The sequence below is a fragment of the Myotis daubentonii genome, chromosome 10 (genome assembly GCF_963259705.1).
Source record: "Myotis daubentonii chromosome 10, mMyoDau2.1, whole genome shotgun sequence".
NCBI classification, from domain to species: Eukaryota; Metazoa; Chordata; class Mammalia; order Chiroptera; family Vespertilionidae; genus Myotis; species Myotis daubentonii.
The window spans coordinates 78,658,157-78,677,757 of NC_081849.1; the positions used below are offsets into that span (position 1 = coordinate 78,658,157).

At 42.2% G+C, this 19,601-nt stretch overlaps 1 protein-coding gene across 3 annotated transcripts in view; it reads left to right on the forward strand.

Moving 5' to 3' along the window:
• The window catches only part of HECW1 (HECT, C2 and WW domain containing E3 ubiquitin protein ligase 1), a 152,913-nt gene extending 134,042 nt beyond the window's left edge, over nucleotides 1-18,871 (forward strand). For all 3 annotated transcript variants that reach the window (XM_059655760.1, XM_059655759.1, XM_059655761.1), the window contains 4 exons: nucleotides 4,060-4,206; nucleotides 5,576-5,690; nucleotides 9,967-10,165; nucleotides 14,908-18,871. In XM_059655760.1, the coding sequence (XP_059511743.1) occupies nucleotides 4,060-4,206; nucleotides 5,576-5,690; nucleotides 9,967-10,165; nucleotides 14,908-15,019 (573 nt within the window). In that variant the 3' untranslated portion in view covers nucleotides 15,020-18,871. The remainder of the gene's footprint in view (nucleotides 1-4,059; nucleotides 4,207-5,575; nucleotides 5,691-9,966; nucleotides 10,166-14,907) is intronic.
• Nucleotides 18,872-19,601: the final 730 nt, after the last annotated feature.

Below are 19,601 nucleotides of genomic sequence, written 5' to 3' on the forward strand. Positions count from 1 at the left end.
TCGGCTGGACTCCTACCGGTTGGAGCATCTGCCTCCTGGTGGTCAGTGTGTGTCATAGCGACTGGTCAAATGGTCAAATGAACAGTCAGACACTTAGCATATTGGGCTTTTATTATATAGGATGATATAGTAATGGGATTTGATTTTTGAAGTAGAAAACAAGAAATTTTGCTTATTCAAAATTTAATTCTTTGAGCACTACATTTCTTTAATATTTGTATTGATTTCAAAAAGGAAGGAAGAGGGGGAGAGAGAGATAGAAACATCAATAATGAGAGGGAATTACTGATTGGATGCCTCCTGCACACCCCCTACTGAGGATCAAGACGGCAACCCAGGCATGTGCCCTTGACTGGAATCGAACCCAAGACCCTTTAGTTCTCAGGCCAACACTCTATCCACTGAGGCAAACTGGCTAGGGCTGAGCACTGCATTCTCTAAAAGGCTGCCCATATTTTTCCCTTCTTTTTCTCATTATGACATGGATCTGCTTTATAGAGTTTTTGAAAACCAAGTATGATAATTGATTAAAAAGCATTTTTGTAAAGTGTGTAATAATATTTAAGATATTTCTGTTATTTGTGCAGCTACAAAAATTTTATAGCTAACATCTAGATATTTACCCTCCAAAATTTATATTTCCATACTATTTAAATAAAGCTTCCCATTTGTTTTCCACCAGCATTTATGTAACACTGAATCTTCAGTGTTACTGTTTTATCAGGCTAACTATAGCCTGAGCAGATTTAATAATTAAAGTTTTCAGAATATCATTGACCAGAGACCCAAAGAGCCCATGACATGTGGTAATTTGTAATAAGGTTGTTTTGAAAATTAAGTGAGGATACTTTATAAGTAACTTGCATGAATATGGACAATGTGCTGAGTCTACGGATGGGAGTTACCCACTGAACCTTGCAGTCCACACGGCACCCACATTTCAATCAAGAATCTTGAATAGGTCCTAGAAAATGTCAATATTCTGTTTTATTTGTATAAACACACCTCTGAAGAATACTCATTTACATTTTTTTTAAATATATTTTATTGATTTTTTACAGAGAGGAAGGGAGAGGGATAAAGAGTCAGAAAGATCGATGAGAGAGACACATCGACCAGCTGCCTCCTGCACACCCCCACTGGGGATATGCCTGCAACCAAGGTACATGCCCTTGACCGGAATCGAACCTGGGACCTTTCAGTCCGCAGGCCGACGCTCTATCCACTGAGCCAAACCGGTTACAGCTCATTTACATTTTTAAGGAAAAAACATTCTTCCTACAACTATGAAAAAGCACATTTAAATATGTTCAAAAATATATGATTCACTTTCCTGTCCTGCCATGTACTAGATGAATGTGTAAAATATGCTGTTTCTTGTGCATAATTACTTTTTGCCCATCCTTTACATTTGCTCTACAGTGGAGGGTAAATTTGTAAAATAAATGCAACTTCAAGAAAATTGTGTTAAGACACTGGGTAGCAATAATAACATTTTTTAGTTAGAATTCTAACTTAAGTCATTACACTAAAATAAACTCCTGGAGGGTTCCAGCCAAGATGGCAGCATAGTACTCGCCTCCTCCCACAACCACGTCAAAACTACAACAAAACTACAGAACAACCATCATTCAGAACTGCCTGAAATAGAGCTAAGTCTTGATTTCGGAAGTCTTGATTGCTATTGGCCCATTTGTGTGTGGAGTCAACCCTCAGGCTTGCTGACTGAGATCAACCCCATCCACAGTGTAGGAGTTGCTGTGCAGGTGCTGGCCACACAAAGCAGCATGTTTTCACACCTGGCACACCAGGGCCAAACAATGCCTCAACAATTGGTGTTGGTGTGTCAGGTGTGAAAACACACCTGGCCTGAGCATGTTCTAGAGCAGTGATGGCAAACGTTTTGAGCTCGGCATGTCAGCATTTTGAAAAACCCTAACTTAACTCTGGTGCCGTGTCACATATAGAAATTGTTTGATATTTGCAACCATAGTAAAACAAAGACTTATATTTTTGATATTTATTTTATACTAGAGGCCCGGTGCACAAAAATTTGTGCACTCGGGGGGAGGGGGGTCCCTCAACCCGGCCTGTGCCCTCTCGCAGTCTGGGACCCCTCGGGAGATAACGACCTGCTGGCTTAGGCCTGCTCCCAGGTGGCAGAGGGCAGGCCCAATCCCTAAGTGCAGGCCCTGGTCAGGCTCAGAACAGGGCTGATTGGGGAGTTGGGGTGCCGCCCCCTGTCATGCACACAGCAGGGCGGATTGGGAGGTTGCGATGCCACCCTCAGTCACGCTCAGGGTAGGACCGATTGGGGGGTTGGGGCACCGCCCCCTGTCACATTCAAGGCAGGGTCGATGGGGAGGTTGCGGCGCCACCCCCTGTCACACACAGAGCAGGGCCGATCAGGGGGTTTGGGCACTGCCCCCTGTCACGCTGATCCCAGTGCTGGGAGGCATATTACCCTTTTACTATATAGGATAGAGGCCTGGTGCATGGGTGGGGGCCGGCTGGTTTTCCCTGATGGGTGTCCTGGATCAGGGTGGGGGTCCCCACTGGGGTGCCTGGCCAGCCTGGGTGAGGGGCTGATGGCTGTTTGCAGCTGGTCACACACCCTTCAGGGTGGGGGTCCCCACTGGGGTGCCTGGCCAGTCTGGGTGAGGGGCTGAGGGCTGTTTTCAGGCTGGCGGGTGACTGAAGCTCCCAACCACTCATTTTTTCTTTTTCTTTTTAATCTGGGCCAGCTTTAGCTCTGAGGCTTGGCTGCTGAAAGCAGGTATCTGGTTTGTTTGGATTCTATAATCGAAACACTGTTTCAACTCCAGCTCTGAGATCCTGGCTGGCTGAAAGCAGGTTTCTGGGGTTTTGTTTATCTTCTATATTGGTAACAATGTTTCAAACTGAAACCTCAGAGACCGTCAGCGGCAGGCAGGGAACGTTGGAGTCCTCCGTCACTGGAGCAAGCAAGCCTCATGTTCGCTTCAAGCTGCCTGGCTGCCAGCCACCATCTTGGCTGGCAGTTAATTTGCATATCACCCTGATTAGCCAATGGGAAGGGTAGCGGAGGTACGGCTAATTACCATGTTTCTCTTTTATTAGATAGGATATTTAAATGCCATTTAACAAAGAAAAATCAACCAAAAAAATGAGTTTGCGTGTCACCTCTGACACGCGTGTCATAGGTTTGCCATCACTGTTCTAGAGCCTGTCAAGATCTCCCTTTGAATACGCCACTTGTGAAGCTAATTGGGTCCTGCCTTGATGTTGTCTAAAACTGGCCACTGGGAGAGTTGGTTCTGGAGTTTCTCTGGAGGGAGTTTGATTTGGGCTAATGTCAGACGCTGCTTGTCACTAGGCCTACGCAATTCCTTTGGCGCAGTCTTCATATGGCTTTTTCTTGGTAATCCTTGATTGTAAGACTTCTGTTCAGCTAATCTTCAGTTGGTTATTCAGGTTAATTTTTCTACATTTTAGTTATAAATCCAGTTTGGTCCTGGGAGGTGGTGAGCGTAATATCCACCTAGTCTGCCGCCACCTTGGATCTCCTGCCCATAACTTTTCTTGATGATTCAAACTTGTCCTAACAAACATGCGTCACCATACTAAGTGGCAATGTCATTCTCTTTTTTTTTCCTCAAGGTCAAGCTGTCATTCTTCAGTCACTGTTTTGTCTGTCTCTAAGAACTGTCTGCTCCACCTATGCTATTTTGCTTCCAATTATTTTTAGAGAGAGTGGGAGGGAGGAGGAGAAACAGAGAGAAACATCGATGTTAGAGAGACACATCGATTGGTTGCTTCCTGCACAACTGAGGTGTGTGCCCTTGACTGGAATCAAACTCCGGACCCTTAAGTCCCCAGGCCAATTTTCTATCCACTAAGCCAAACTAGCTAGGGCCAGAATCTTTTTAGTAACTTCCAGGAAAAGAAAATAAGTAAGGAAGTATTAACACTGAACTGATGTGAAGAGGACTTTGTGTATCTAGTTCACCCACCTAAACTTTGTATGTGTTACTGTGAGCTTAGGTAATAAGCATCACAATCTTTCTGTTTTCCTACAAGGTAACAGAAAGGGAGTTAAAATCCGGAGGAGCCAACACCCAGGTGACGGAGAAGAACAAGAAGGAGTACATCGAGAGGATGGTGAAGTGGCGGGTGGAACGTGGCGTGGTGCAGCAGACGGAGGCCCTGGTGCGGGGCTTTTATGAGGTAAGGCCCAGGCCTGACTGAAGAGGGCAGGGCTCTGGCCAAAGCCTTCACCGCTGGACACAGCTGGTGAGGCAAAGGGAGAAGAACCAACGCAGGCAAAGGGCTCAGCTCTACTCACCAGAGTGCAAGGTGTATCAGTGAGAGGTCAGAGTTCCCTGGGACACCCAGCTCTTCTGGCAAATTAAAAAATGCTCTCACAGAATTGGTGTTGGTGTGGCCCTGGTGTGCCAGGTGTGAAAACATGCAGCATCTCCTGTCAAGATAATGTGCATGTTGCACTTCCTTTCATTCAATGAAATTAAGATAAAAGAAGTGAAGTCGTTGGCAGGCACTGTCCACTCTGGCTAGATTTTTTCTTTGTTACAGTGCCACTTTGTGTCATATAATGAATGCCAAGGTTGTGAATCAAGGGGACAATGACAGCTGCTAGCCTTTCTGTGCACCAAAAATTGGCATCCTCATACTTTTCCAGTTTAAAAACAAGAGGCTGTAAATGTTTTTTCAGGGCTTGGGTCTTCTTTCCCTGCCATAGTGAAGTACAGTATGGGTCACTGGTTTGGTTAAAGATGGTACCCACTATAGATGTTCAATTGTGCCTGGTACATATGACCAGGAGACAGAAAGCCAGAGTTCAGAACCCTAACAAAGCAGGTGCTCCCAGATCTTTGAATAAGGGAGAACGGACGTGAGGGGGGAAAGGAAAGAAAAATATAATGCTTTTAGTGCCCGTTCCTAGGAAATAAGTTATAGTTTGATGTGGAAGAGAAGATACTTTTTAAGTGAAGTGGTAATACTAATAGCTATTGAGTCACTTCAAAGTGATTTAGACCTTTATGTCTTTAAAATGCAAATTTACTTGAAAATTTAAATGTGACTAGGAAAGTCAAGTCAGGTTTGTTCATAACATCATTCGGGTGGGGCAGTATCAGAGGTAGTGAAAAGCATGGGGCCTTTTTTAAAAATATATATTTTTATTGATTTCAGAGAGGAAGGGAGAGGGAGAGAGAGAAAGAAACATCAGTGAGGAGGCAGAATCATTGATAGGCTGCCTCCTGCATGCCCCACACTGGGATCGAGCCTGCAACCTGGGCATATGCCCAAGCTGGGAATCAAACCATGATCTCTTGGTTCATAGGTCAACGCTCAACCACTGAGCCACACCAGCCGGGCAGGCCAACATGGGACCTGTTTTGGTTCCCAGCTTATGAATGGTTTGTATTTCAAAATGTGTAAGTCACAATAATAGCACACTGAAAAAAAAAGTTGTAAATGATGATCAGTTTCCCAGCTTAAACCACAGAAATAATAACAATGAATAGAACTTTCAATGTGGTTGGACCCGTACACTGAAGCCTAATCTGTATTTCAGGTCATAGACTCTAGGCTTGTCTCCGTGTTCGATGCCAGGGAACTGGAGCTGGTGATAGCTGGCACAGCAGAAATCGACCTAAATGACTGGCGGAATAACACCGAGTACCGGGGAGGTGAGCTGGCAGGGCTTGCGATGATACAGCTATCACAGATACAAGTCATCAGTTTTTTAAAATTTTTTGAGGTGAAATTGACATAATAAATTCACCATTTTAAAGTAAGCAATGCAATGGCATTTACAGTGTTCACAGTGCTGCTCACCATCACTTTTAGCTAGTTCCAAAACATTGCCACTATCCCGAAAGGAAACCTGTACTCATTAAGCAGTTGCTCCCCATTTTTCACCGACCCTGGCAACCATCAATGTGCATTCTGTATCTATGATTTTACCTATTCTGAATATTTTACATAAATAGAGTCATTTTTGTAAATAGGTCTTTTTGTGGAGATATATATATATATATCCCATATATATTTATAATATAAATATAAAGGAATACATATATCTATGTATGTCATCACTTTTTGAAGATGACAAAAACTTGCTCGTACTTAATACATGTGTACTCATTCAGGTTCTTCTATATGCCTTCCTCCATCTTCCAACCTGAACCTTCCTCAGCTGACAGTAATCCGTCTCTGGCCTAACTCAGAGCAGGTTCATCATGGGATACCATCATACATGAGCCAGCCCCTGAACTGGGTTGCATGCTGGCAGGGAATTGTGTCCCACTTCCTATAGAATTGGCACCATCTCTACCTCAGTCCTTGTTTGCTACACCAGTTCTGTGGTCTCTCCAAAACCAATTTCTAATCCCTCCTAACTATTCACCTTCACACTGCCAAACTAGCCTTCCTGGAACATTATTTTCATCATGCTACTTCCCTACCCACAAAACAAGCTCCTTATTATTTATAGAAGAGTTCTTTGACCGTTTCAGTTTGAAAACCCTTTCTTCATGTAACATATTACAGAGAAACCCCAATCAATACGAGAGAGAGAAGATCCGGGCGAGTCTTTAGGGACCCAGACTCAAACGGGAGAAGCGGGACTGTCTGGCTTCGGTCAGAGCGAGTGCAGCTTTCTCTCCGAGCTTTGCAGCGGGTGCTGGGACTCAGAGAGGCAGAGCCCCTGGGGACAGGACTGAGAGCCGCCATAACTGCTCTCTCCGGCCCACCCTGTTGATCCTGTGCGACCCGCCCCGCCCAAGCCCTGCACAGAGGCATTTGCCGGATAGCCTCAGGCAAAGGCTAGATTAGCACCTCCCTAGAGGACAGAAGTTCTCTCACTGCTGACACAGCTGATTCTCATAGCCACTTGGCCTGGAGGTCAAACCCTCCCTGGAATTAGCTACAACAATCAAGATTTATCTATAAGACTGTGAACAAAGACCACTAGGGGGTGCACCAAGGAAGCATAACAAAATGCGGAGACAAAGAAACAGGACAAAATTGTCAATGGAAGAAATAGAGTTCAGAACCACACTTTTAAGGTCTCTCAAGAACTGTTTAGAAGCTGCCGATAAACTTAATGAGATCTACACGAAAACTAATAAGACCCTCGATCTTATATTGGGGAACCAACTAGAAATTAAGCACACACGGACTGAAATAACGAATATTATACAGACGTCTGACAGCAGACCAGAGGAGCGCAAGAATCAAGTCAATGATTTGAAATGTGAGGAAGCAAAAAACATCCAACCAGAAAAGCAAAATGAAAAAAGAATCCAAAAATGCGAGGATAGTGTAAGGAGCCTCTGGGACAGCTTCAAGCGTACCAACATCAGAATTATAGGGGTGCCAGAAGACGAGAGAGAGCAAGATATTGAAAACCTATTTGAAGAAATAATGACAGAAAACTTCCCCCACCTGGTGAAAGAAATGGACTTACAGGTCCAAGAAGTGCGGAGAACCCCAAACAAAAGGAATCCAAAGAGGACCACACCAAGACACATCATAATTAAAATGCCAAGAGCAAAAGATAAAGAGAGAATCTTAAAAACAGCAAGAGAAAGAAACTCAGTTACCTACAAGGGAATACCCATACGACTGTCAGCTGATTTCTCAACAGAAACTTTGCAGGCCAGAAGGGAGTGGCAAGAAATATTCAAAGTGATGAATACCAAGAACCTACAACCAAGATTACTTTATCCAGCAAAGCTATCATTCAGAATTGAAGGTCAGATAAAGAGCTTCACAGATAAGGAAAAGCTAAAGGAGTTCATCACCACCAAACCAGTATTATATGAAATGCTGAAAGGTATCCTTTAAGAAGAGGAAGAGGAAGAAAAAGGTAAAGATACAAAGTATGAACAACAAATATGCATCTATCAACAAGTGAATCTAAGAATCAAGTGAATAAATAATCTGATGAACAGAATGAACTGGTGATTATAATAGAATCAGGGACATAGAAAGGGAATGGACTGACTATTCTTGGGGGGGAAAGGGGTGTGGGAGATGTGGGAAGAGACTGGACAAAAATCGTGCACCTATGGATGAGGACAGTGGGTGGGGAGTGAGGGCGGAGGGTGGGGCGGGAACTGGGAGGAGGGGAGTTATGGGGGGGAAAAAAAGAGGAACAAATGTAATAATCTGAACAATAAAGATTTAATTAAAAAAAAAATACGAGAGAGAGAGAGAGAGAGAGAGAGAGAGAGAGAGAGAGAGAGAAAGCGCACAGGGGGCCTGCCATCTCAGGCTACCTTATCTCCCCAATGCACTCAGCCATGAGAAGCCTTTGTGGAACTCTAGGCCCTTCTTATTCTGGTAGGAAAACCACGGACCTAAGGTATCAAGTCAAGATGTCTCTGTCTGGCTGGTAAGGACCTCTAACTCCCCCAGCAGGTTTCCTTTCCGTCCTCACCAGATCCCTGTCTATGCCAGCCGGCTTGCTCTGTCCTCCATATTTCTTCCTCATCCTTGTTATTCTTTACTAGGGGCCCGGTGCACGAAATTCGTGCACTGGGTGTGTGTGTGGGGGGGGGGAGTGTCCCTCAGCCCAGCCTGCCCCCTCTCACATACTGGGAGCCCTCAGGCGTTGACCCCCATCACTCTCCAATCGCAGGATCGGCCCCTTGCCCAGGCCTGACGCCTCTGGCCTAGGCGTCCGGCCTGGGCAGCGGGGACCCACAGCTGCAGCGGCCCCACGATCGTGGGCTTCGCTTTAGGCCCAGGCAAGGGACCCCTAGCTCCCGGGACTGCCAGCTTCGACCGTGCCCAGCTCCCATCGCTGGCTCCACCCCTACTTCTTGCTATCACTGGCCAGGGCGGAAAAGGCACCTGATTCTCCGATCATGGCTGGGGTGGGGCCGCCTTTGCCCTGCCCCCCAGCTCTTAGCTCCCCCCTGGGTTTCCGATCACTGTCAGTGGCAGGGGGCTTCTTCCTGCTTTCCCTTTCACCTCCCTGCATTGTGCCTACATATGCAAATTAACCGCCATCTTGTTGGCAGTTAACTGCCAATCTTAGTTGGCAGTTAACTGCCAATCTTAGTTGGCAGTTAATTTGCATATAGACCTGATTAGCCAATGAAAAGGGTAGCTCGTACGCCAATTACCATTTTTCTCTTTTATTAGTGTTGATTTCCCCTGCCAGAAATGTTCTCCTCTTCCCTCCACTCATACAAAGCCTTCACGTATTTAAATCACACCTTACTTCTTTTTTATGAAGGTTTTCCTGCTTCTACCCCATTCTACATTGATTTCTCCCACCTTTGAATGTCTCTTGCATTTGAAGTCAGCAGCAAATTATTTACCTTAACTAATTGATCCAAGCTTTGTCTCTCACCTGGGCTGTGAGAGGGGCTCCATACTTCTTCCATGGGCCCAACTCATCTCAGCCCATGGTTGGCCTGAGCGCAGCTGCTCCAGGGGTAGGTATCAATGGCTGCTGGAGAGCCCAGCATCTTCCATTAACCAAGCTTGCCCTTTACCTCCAGCCTTTCTTAAGTCCTAGACTCTTCCATGGTATGTAGTTACCAAGATCTGACATCAGAAAAACAGAAAATAAAATAAAAGAATGTATTCATAGAGGGTTTTGTCTCTTAAGGATCCTAATGATCTCTACTAAGTCTAGTCATTCCTTGTCTACATTTATATGAGGCAGGAAATGACTGATGGATTCCCAAACATCTCTAAGAACATCTCTCAGAACATCTGATCATTTTTATAAAGTGGGTACTTTCTGAATCTGCTTTTGTTTTTAAAATTGACCAAGTTACACAAATTGTTTTAGACTTACCTACTGGCCATTACTACAGAAATCAGCAGATCAAAAGCAGCTGTTTCGTTCTTACCACACCTGATGTGTATTTCATCTCTCCATTCCCTCCCCTCCTTCCTCTTTTTTCTACTTCCTCTCGTTCTCTCTCTGTCTGCTCCATTCAGGTTACCATGATGGGCATCTTGTGATCCGCTGGTTCTGGGCCGCAGTGGAGCACTTCAATAATGAGCAGAGGTTAAGATTACTTCAGTTCGTCACAGGAACATCAAGTGTGCCCTATGAAGGCTTCGCGGCCCTTCGAGGAAGCAATGGGCTTCGGCGTTTCTGCATAGAGAAATGGGGGAAAATTACATCTCTACCCAGGTATGAGGCTTTTGCCAACTTCAGGAAACCTGCTAAAGAGAGCAGAGTATACTTTTTTATTTGAGCTTGGGTGATCATCCTTTAGCATAGACTTCTTTTCTGGAACACTAAGTATTGTTATATGAATTACTAGAGGCCGGGTGCACAGATTCATGCACCGGTAGGGTCCCTCGGCCTGGCCTCCGGGGATCAGGCCGAAACCGGCTCTCTGACATCCCCCGAGGGGTCCTGGATTGTGAGAGGGCAGTTCTCGGGTGACGCACCCCCGAATATCGGGCTCCCTCCTCTCTGGTTCCAGGTGCGTCACCCGAGAACTGCAGCTGCCAAGTCACTGCAGCACAGCAGGTCCTGCATTGAGCATCTGCCCCCTGGTCAGTGTGCATCATAGCTACTAATCAGAGCGTCTGCCCCCTGGTGGTCATTGCACATCATAGCTTCCGGTCGGATGGTCAGATGGTCACTTAGGCTTTTATGTATATATTGAAGATTAGTGAAAGGTGCAGGTAAGAAGTCTCTGGGAGGTTAATTTAGACCATATTCTTTTTTTTTTTTTTAAATATATTTCACTGATTCCTTACAGAGAGGAAGGGAGAGAGATAGAGAGTCAGAAACATCGATGAGAGAGAAACATCGATCAGCTGCCTCCTGCACATCCCCCACTGGGGATGTGCCCGCAACCCAGGTACATGCCCTTGACCGGAATCAAACCCGGGACCTTTCAGTCCGCAGGCCGACGCTCCATCCACTGAGCCAAACCGGCCCCGGCAAGACCATATTCTTAATGATTTTTTAATGATTGATGGTATTTGGGCTATAATATCATGGTCCATGTATCAGTTGTGGGAAACTTTCCAATCTGTGTGTAGCCCAATCAATTTAAAGAGGAATGTCTCCCTCTGGCAAGGTTGCAGGCTCAATTTCCAATAAGGGACATGCAGGAGGCAGCCCATTGATGTTTCTGTCTCTTTCACCCTCTCCCTTCCTCTCTCTCTCTAAAATCAATGAAAACCTTTTTTTAAAAAAGAGGAATGTTTTACCTGTTTGCAAGGGGTGTGGGGGAGAAGAGGCTAGAAGCCCAAAGTTACTCTTCCCAGCTCTGTGTATGTACTTCACAACATATCACTTGATATTCTCTGTAGGGTAGTTGCTCAAATGTTGCAAATTTTTTTACTATGCTTTAAGACATGTGAGGATAGGACCACATATATCTCAGGTCTCTACAGTGACTTCTATACAGTAAGATATTGTGGGCCTTGGCTAAGTGGCTCAAAGTTGCTTGGAGCATCCTCCCATACACCAAAAGGATTCCCAGTCTGGGTTCAATCCCCAATAGGGGCTTTTACGGGCGGCAACCAATCTCTCTCTCTCTCTCTCTCTCTCTCTCTCTCTCAAATCAATAAAACATATCTTCAAGTGAGGATTTTTTTAAAGATATTGAGGAACTTATTGTGAGATAAATTCAGAAAGGGAGGTTCTAAGGATCCAGGTAATTTAACAGGATGAATTTCTTTTAACATGAGTTTTAATGCCAACGCTTCCTGAGTCTTTTCTATGCCACATTGAGTAGCATAAACCTGGTCAGTGAAATAAGAAGCAGTAAAAAGATACTTCTGTATAGGTACTAGTATAATAAATACTGCCCAACAAACAGAAGAAAAGATTGATCCATATTATTTTCTTGTACTGATATTTTCTAACCATTAAAGAAGATTCACATTAAAGTCAGCTCTATTTCTACATGGCCTCCCAAAATACCTTTGCTGAGTTCCTGTTATGGAAGGATTTACTGAACTATTATTTTCATAGCCTTCTCAGATTTGACATTCCCAGAATGTCCTGAAGACAATTCTGCAATTTCCATGTATTAGGAGGCCCAGAAAACAGGATTCATACCTAGCTGAGTAATAACTGCCTAAAGCTTTGGTGCAGTGTTCGTCCCTGGATTTACCCACAGAGTTCAGCAGACCCTCACTGTTCATTTGCATGGTTCTGCTGATAGTTGGACCTACTGAAATGGCAAGAAAATAAGCCCAAAAGGGCAAGATTTCCATTTGTCTATTTTAATAATAGATTTGTAGGCTGCAGTCATCAGGAAACATTCTGCTATGGTTTTAGAGAAATGAGATTGAGTCACCATTTGTCGATAGCTTACCCCCATAATGCACCTTGAGGAGGGCTGAGATACAAGGTACCTGCCCAGAGGGGCTTACAGTCTAGGGAGGAAAAGAGCCTGATATAAGACATCATAATACAAGGTAGAATCAGAGGGGCACTAAGAAGGAAAAGTAAAAGCAAGTAGAACAAAGAACTAACCCTGATTGAGACCGAAGGAGATGTCACACAAAAAGCTGGCATTTAGGTGAGCACTGAGGGGCAGTGAATGGGTGGAGGGCAATTCCCGGCTGAAGCAGCAGCATGAGCGAGGCCTGGGGGTGGGAAATGGCCAGACTATGTTCAGACGTTTTTAGGTTACAAACTGAAATTTATTTAAGGGAGTTCATCAAGGCTGTAGATAAAAGTAATTTTTGAAGAAATTCTGGGTGTTCAGACAGGGTCTTGAAGAGGTGCTATTGGTGACTGCTTTCAGTTTACTCCCAGAAATTATCTTTGACCGAATCAATGTATTTTGTAAATATGGGATATTTTTCTCTATAATATTTTCACTCATGAGTGAGAGAAGGATCAGAGAAAGAAAACCAAGAAGGTTATGCCTGCCCATATCTTGCTCTAGGCTAATTCAGCAAGTTCCGAACGCACACTTGGGATGTTTCTGCCCCACTTACTTTAGTTAGCCATAGCCCCAAGTATGTCCTAGTTTCAATCTTGGTAAAGACAGAGAAGAATCACTGTAACTGTTATCCTACTCAATTTACAGAGTACCCTTCCACTTCTACTCAAACACGGAAGCTTGGGTAAAATATTTTCTTTAGAAGTCAATTTAGGCCTATTTGAATCTTAGTTAATAATCTGAGACTCTGCTAATCTTGGCCTATTTTTATGTTTCTTCCCAGTTAAATCCTTAAGGTCATATACCCTATTATCCTGTGCCCACACTGGGTTTCCCAAGGGCAATGAGAAAGCTGTTATCAAAAGAAGGAAGAATGGATGCAGGGGGGCAAAAACAACAACATTCTCCCCAATTCTCCTTGTGCAGGAAAACCACCTTCCCTCTCCCCTCTCCCCACTTTCCCTCTCCCCTCTTCTCACCTTCTCTCTCCCCCAAACAATCTTCCCCATTCCTGGAGCACTGCAGCAGCCTGATCACTGGGATTCTGAAAAAGTTATAAATAATACACAACTCCTCTGGGGAATTTGTCATTTAAATGAAGAGTTTAATATCCCCCAAAAAAATTCTTATGAAGGAAAAATGTTATTTTTTGGTTAGGATTTTGTTTAGTTTTGTTTATATGTATATTTGCTTTGTGACTTTTTAAATTATTTTATTGTTATTTTATGTTATTACTAGAGGCCCAGTGCACAAAATTCGTGCACGGGAGGTGGGGGAGGTTTCCTTCAGCCCTGACTGCACCCTCTCCAATCCAGGACTCCTCAGGGGATGTCCGACTACCGGCAATCTGGGACCACTTGCAATCCGGGACCACTGGCTCCTAACCACTCACCTGCCTGCCTGCCTGATAGCCCCCTAACTGCTCTCCCCTGCTGGCCTGATCGCCCCTAACCACCTCTGCCTCAGCCCCCGCCATCATGGCTCTGTCCAGAAGGATGTCTGGAAGATGTCCGGTCTAATTAGCATATTACCCTCTTTTTAGTATAGATTTTATTTTATAGTGCCCTTTTCTGTGCTGGTTGGCTTCTCAAAACACCATTTCAAATTACCACCCCTTCTAGGGAGGAAAAGGCATTCAATTAACCTTCAGCTGCACCCATCTACCTTTCTTCCTACTTTGGTATGTAGCATCAACCAAGGTTTCTAAAAAAAAAACAAAGAACTTCTGATAGGGTGAGGCCAGTCAGGCCCATTTGAAGTTCCATAGGAGGATTCTGTGTGGCCTGGGCTTCTAAGGCCTGCACAGGTGACATGGGTCTGTTCCTGGTCCATATGTCAGCACATGGCAGGGAAGCCATTTCTTGTCTAGGCCAGATACTGGCATGTGTGAGTCTGCACGATGAAGCACATGGCAAGTAAAACAGAAACCAGGGAAGGTAGCAAGGGACACTCTAGGCAACCAGGGAGGACTATCCCACAAGCTCAGCTATTCTTAGAAATGCAGACTATCTGTCCCACCGGGAACTGTAGAGAAGCTGGACTGTCTCCGGGGCACACCTGACCTGAAAGAGCATTGTATCTCAGAATTCCAAGCCATCTGTTGGTATCTCTAAATCTATGTACGTGGTTTACTAAGACCCAGAAGTCAGAGGTGGGCAAGGAGGCTTGGGAATATGACCCTCCAATACTAATTACATTTCTACCTCCTTCACTAACCACACTCATTTTCACACCTTAACTGCAAAATAAAACTGATACTGTTGGTTTGCTAGTGTAGTTCCAGTTCAGTGTGGTTTGCTAACAAATGCAAACCACCTGTTTCTGGTTAGTCCACTTCCTCAGCTGGTCTAGTCAAGTCTAGATGGCTATGTTTCTTAGTTCGCAATGTTTTATGGTGGTCCTAAATGGTGGCTCTGCTAACTTCTGATCACTGCTTCAGACTGCTCAGAGATGTATCCTAACCAGTTATATCATTGAAACAAACGCCTTCACCAATCTTTTCTCCCCCATTCAGGGCACACACATGCTTCAACAGATTGGATCTTCCACCTTATCCCTCATACTCCATGTTGTATGAAAAGCTGTTAACAGCAGTAGAAGAAACTAGCACTTTTGGACTTGAATAAAGAAATGGAAACTCGCCTGACATTTTCCTGGACAGTGACCACCCTTTCTGGAAAAATCCCCCTTTCCTTTTCCCTTCCCCTGAATCAACTCTTCTTTGATGTTGGTACTTCATGATTTTTACTTTCAAACCAAATCAGAATGGACAAAAGCTGTGCATGAAGAACTGCCTTCTTCTAAGATATAACCTTCAGGCTTATCTCCTCTATTTTCAATGAACTGCTAGCCTGTATGCAATATTAAAGAACAGCTGTCTCAAGATCTGTGTATATCTCCACATACCTCCATTACTAACAATGAAATATGAATGCTAGTTATGCTACACTTGACCAAATAGTATTAAATGTTTACTTCCATTTATATAATTTAAGGGAAAATTGTAAGCATTAAGCATTCCAAGCTTTTATATGCCCATGTCTTCTGAGCAGAGCCACCTTTTTTTTAATATATAATTTCTAACAACCAACTCTAAAACTAGGAGTTGATCAACTCTTTCTTTCCCTCCGCTCTACTTTTCCCTGTGCATATATCCATGCAAAAGCAGCAGTAGAAAACCCAAAATTTTTTATTACATTCAACTCATAATTTATATGTGGCATCAGTCCCATCAGCTGGAACTAGCCTAAACATATGGTGCAAATATGACACTTTCCAACAAATAATAACAGCGAGATAAACACCTTTCCTGATGCAACACAATGCATCCCAATGGTTGTGGGGATTGTGGCTCAATTTCAGCTTAGAGAAATCTAAGAGGGACACACCCTTCAGGAACATTCACCACACAAGAAGCACAAACTCGTGCACATGTCCAAGAAGGATATCTCATTCTGTAGTTCATATAAATGACAAGGCTTCCGCCCCCATCGTGTTATATACAATGTGATGAAGCAAACAGGAAAAAGAGAAGGGGGACATAGTAGGTTGGTTTAAATACCTGAGTGCTGTACTGTTTTGTTCTGTTTCGCTACAGTTCTCCCACACAAAGGGGAAAAAATGCATAGATAATCTCATGACTTCTGGTAAAGCCAGGTAATTACTTGTATGGCAAACAAATTTTTATTTTAACTTGAATATTGATTTTTCATGCTGTTTTCTTAATTATGGCATTCAAATTCCTTCACATCTGATTGTCCACAGGGACCACACTAAATAAGAAGCTGCAGATAGCGATGGTGCTTGTTAGGGGTCAAGGGCAGTATAGTGCTTTTTCATTCATAGCAGTCCTCCCAGAGCAGAGCCCTAACACCTCAAAGGCATGTTGATTTGTGTCAAAATAGATATTAGTTTCTTTTAGCATTCAGTAAAGAGATAACACAGAAAACTTAGTGTTTCCAGAAAAACAACTGCAAGCTCCAAAGACATTCAATCTAAACCCAAGCATAATGGTCCTTTGCTATTTTTCTAACCTTGTTATCCATGTTGTCTGAACTATGTCACACATAAAAAGTGTTTTTCTTCACTGGGAAAAGAAGAGCTGAAAGGCCCCACTGTTGAAATGTCGCATTTTTGTTTTATTAATACAGGAAACGAAGAAAAACTGGTGAGAAACATAAAACAAAGTTAATTTCCTATGAAGCCAAGCCTTGTTCTCATTACATTAGTCTGTGTTTGGACATGCATTGTGTTCCTTGCACTCCAATATGAAACATTCTTTTAGTAGGGATTATTTACAATGCCCAGCACCCCTTGCTGCAGTGTACTTTTTGTCCATCAGGGAATATATATGTTATAGAAATTTAGCTTTCAGTTGTCGTCTAGAAAGAATATTTCCCAAGATAGAATTGAATGTGTAAGGTACATAATATGGAATTTGGGAACCTATAAAATTCAGTATACATTTCAATATCTGAAAAATTTTCTATTATTTATTTATGAAATCAGAACATAAGGATTATGCTGATCATTTCACAATTCTAATGCTTTAATACATACAAGGATAAAACTACTGCTGCCATTCTCTTTTAATACATAACCATATGTCCTTTAACAATAAGTTATTTTGTGCAAGCCAATGAGCTGGACCTTCTAGTGTAGGAGGCATCTATTATTTTTAGAACTTGGTGTTACATGTATGTAAATACTCATTAATTCAAGCAATCAATTCTCTTTTTAGTACTTATATTATTTGTTAGGCATTGGCAAGAGAGAAAGCTGTTAAAAATGGAACCTGTTTTATAAATTGTACAAATATCTAATTAATCTATTGATTAGATTAATTAATGTCTATTCCACCCATATGCAGAAGGAAAAAGATATTCTAGAAATTATATATAGATAGATAACTTGGTCATAAATGGGTTTTTTTACCTACCCTACCCCCAATGCCATGACTCTACTAGATGTATCTCAAAAAGCATTACAGGAACAGTGTTTCATAAAAGTATAAAGTCTCAAAAAAACCCTGTTGTCAAAGTCAGCTGAAAGAATGCATAGCTTGCTTTACAGGGTCCCAGATCCCATTAAAGCCTTTGATAGACTCCTTAAGGAAGAAAAACAAAGAAAAAAGGAATACAGATAATTATTACAGAAAGATCCTTTTTATTTTTTTCTATGTTCTGAAAGATGTTTTCTTAGTTAATATTTCCTCATACATGAGGCTGATTTTTAAATTATGTATAATTCTTCATTATATATAATAAAACAGCTATAGGACTAAATTATGCTATTAATTTCACAGATGGAAATGTAAACCACCCAAGTTATATAATTTAATGGGCAAGGCAGATCTATTTGTTATCACTTGTATTTTTTTTTTCATTTAAAGTATGAGTTTTCTCCATGACATATTATAAAATTAATCACTTGTAAACAGCATTTTCTCTAAAACAAGATCTTTTAGAGCTAGTTTTAGTAAAGTATATTACCCTTAATTGAGGGATAAACAAGAACAATACAAAAGAGAAAAACATGTTACAATTGGAAAAAATGCTTTTGAAATGCTATAAAGTATTATTAATTTCATGGCTATCACATTTTATTCTGTCATATGAAGACAGTAATCTTAAAAATAGAAAATTGACTCTGTAGGATCAGAAGTATTCTAAATATCCTGAGTTCTTTGTAACTTCCTGCATATATAAGTTGAGAAAAAATTTTAACCATCACTATTGTAGCACAATTTTTTGAATGGCAATGCAAAATTAAGAAAGATATATATTTTTGGCAGGCTTTAAATATGACAAAAGTCTAAATGTGTTCTCCTTTAACATATGTCCCTATGTCCTTTCACAGTAAGTGTATTTTTGTGCAAGTCAATGAACTGGACTTTCCAGGGCATTTAAATATTACATTTATGACATTGTCAGTCCTGTGTCAAACCGTGTGTCCAAATTTTGGGTTCAGAAAATTTCTCAGTTGCCACAAATGTTTTCAAAGTCAAGATGAAGCACTTTCAAATGAAACTAGTTAGACTTTCACATAACAAATGTGGTGCTTTATTATTTTTATTATTATTATTATTTATTTTTGTGTTCACTAAAACTATTGCTTCCATTCTATAACATAAAAATCTAGGATAGGTGTTCCAGCTCTCATAAGATCAAAAGAGAAAGTGTTATTTTCCTATTAGTGACATAGAGTTCCTTTGTTCCAATAGAAAAAAATAGATGCCAACAGGTAGACTATAGAGTAAATGTCAGTCCATCAGCCTACTTCCTGCAGCTCCTGAATTATCTAAGGAAATACCTATAACAATTTTGCTAAAAGTCTTTGTTCTAGTCAATAGCAGGAGAAGTCCACATTATTGGGCTGATTTTGCTACCATTGACAAGAGAAATGTCACGTGATACTCAGGCCAAGCTTTCTCTTCCCTCATATCACTTTCAAGGAATGTCAATAAACTCACTTTGGTATGGCATTGTCTGTGTTCCTTATTGCAAATGGAAGTCTAGGTGATGCATAACTATTTGTATTATGCCTGTTCTCTTGTTGGAGATAAGCAACAGAACACCACAAAAGTCTACCAGCTGCTATTATAAACAATCCATGGAAAAATTATTTATCAAGAAAGCATGTGTGCTCACAAATCCTTGAATAAAGGAACAGCTTTCATAACAAATTCCTTCTGTATGCCTATCAGAACTGCACATAAACCACACGGGCTTCATTTTATGAGTTTCCTTTATGTTGAGCCAGGCATACATGGGCTTTTTGAATTCATACCTTTTGAGATGTTTTTACAAAGGCTTCAGGACACAGACTCTTGGACAAGGGTCAGCAGTAGGCAAAAATGCTGTGTCCAATGTCATATATGATAACTTCCAATATCACAATGGTATTACCTCTTTCCAAGCCTTGAAAAGACAAACTGTGTGGCTTTCATGGTGGTCAAAAGCTGAGTTAGTTTGGTGGGAAAAAACATGTTACTAGAAAAAAAAAGTGTGGGTAGGATTGAGAAAAGGAAAAACCTACACTACTGGGTTTACTTTAGACTCATTATAACTGAAAATAGCTCTTCTCTTACCCTGGCCAGATGGCTCAGCTGGTAGGAGCCTCATCCCCTATACCAGAAAGTGGTGGGTTCAATTCCTGGTCCCAACACATATCTAGGTTGTGGGTTTGATCCCCAGTTGGAACACATAC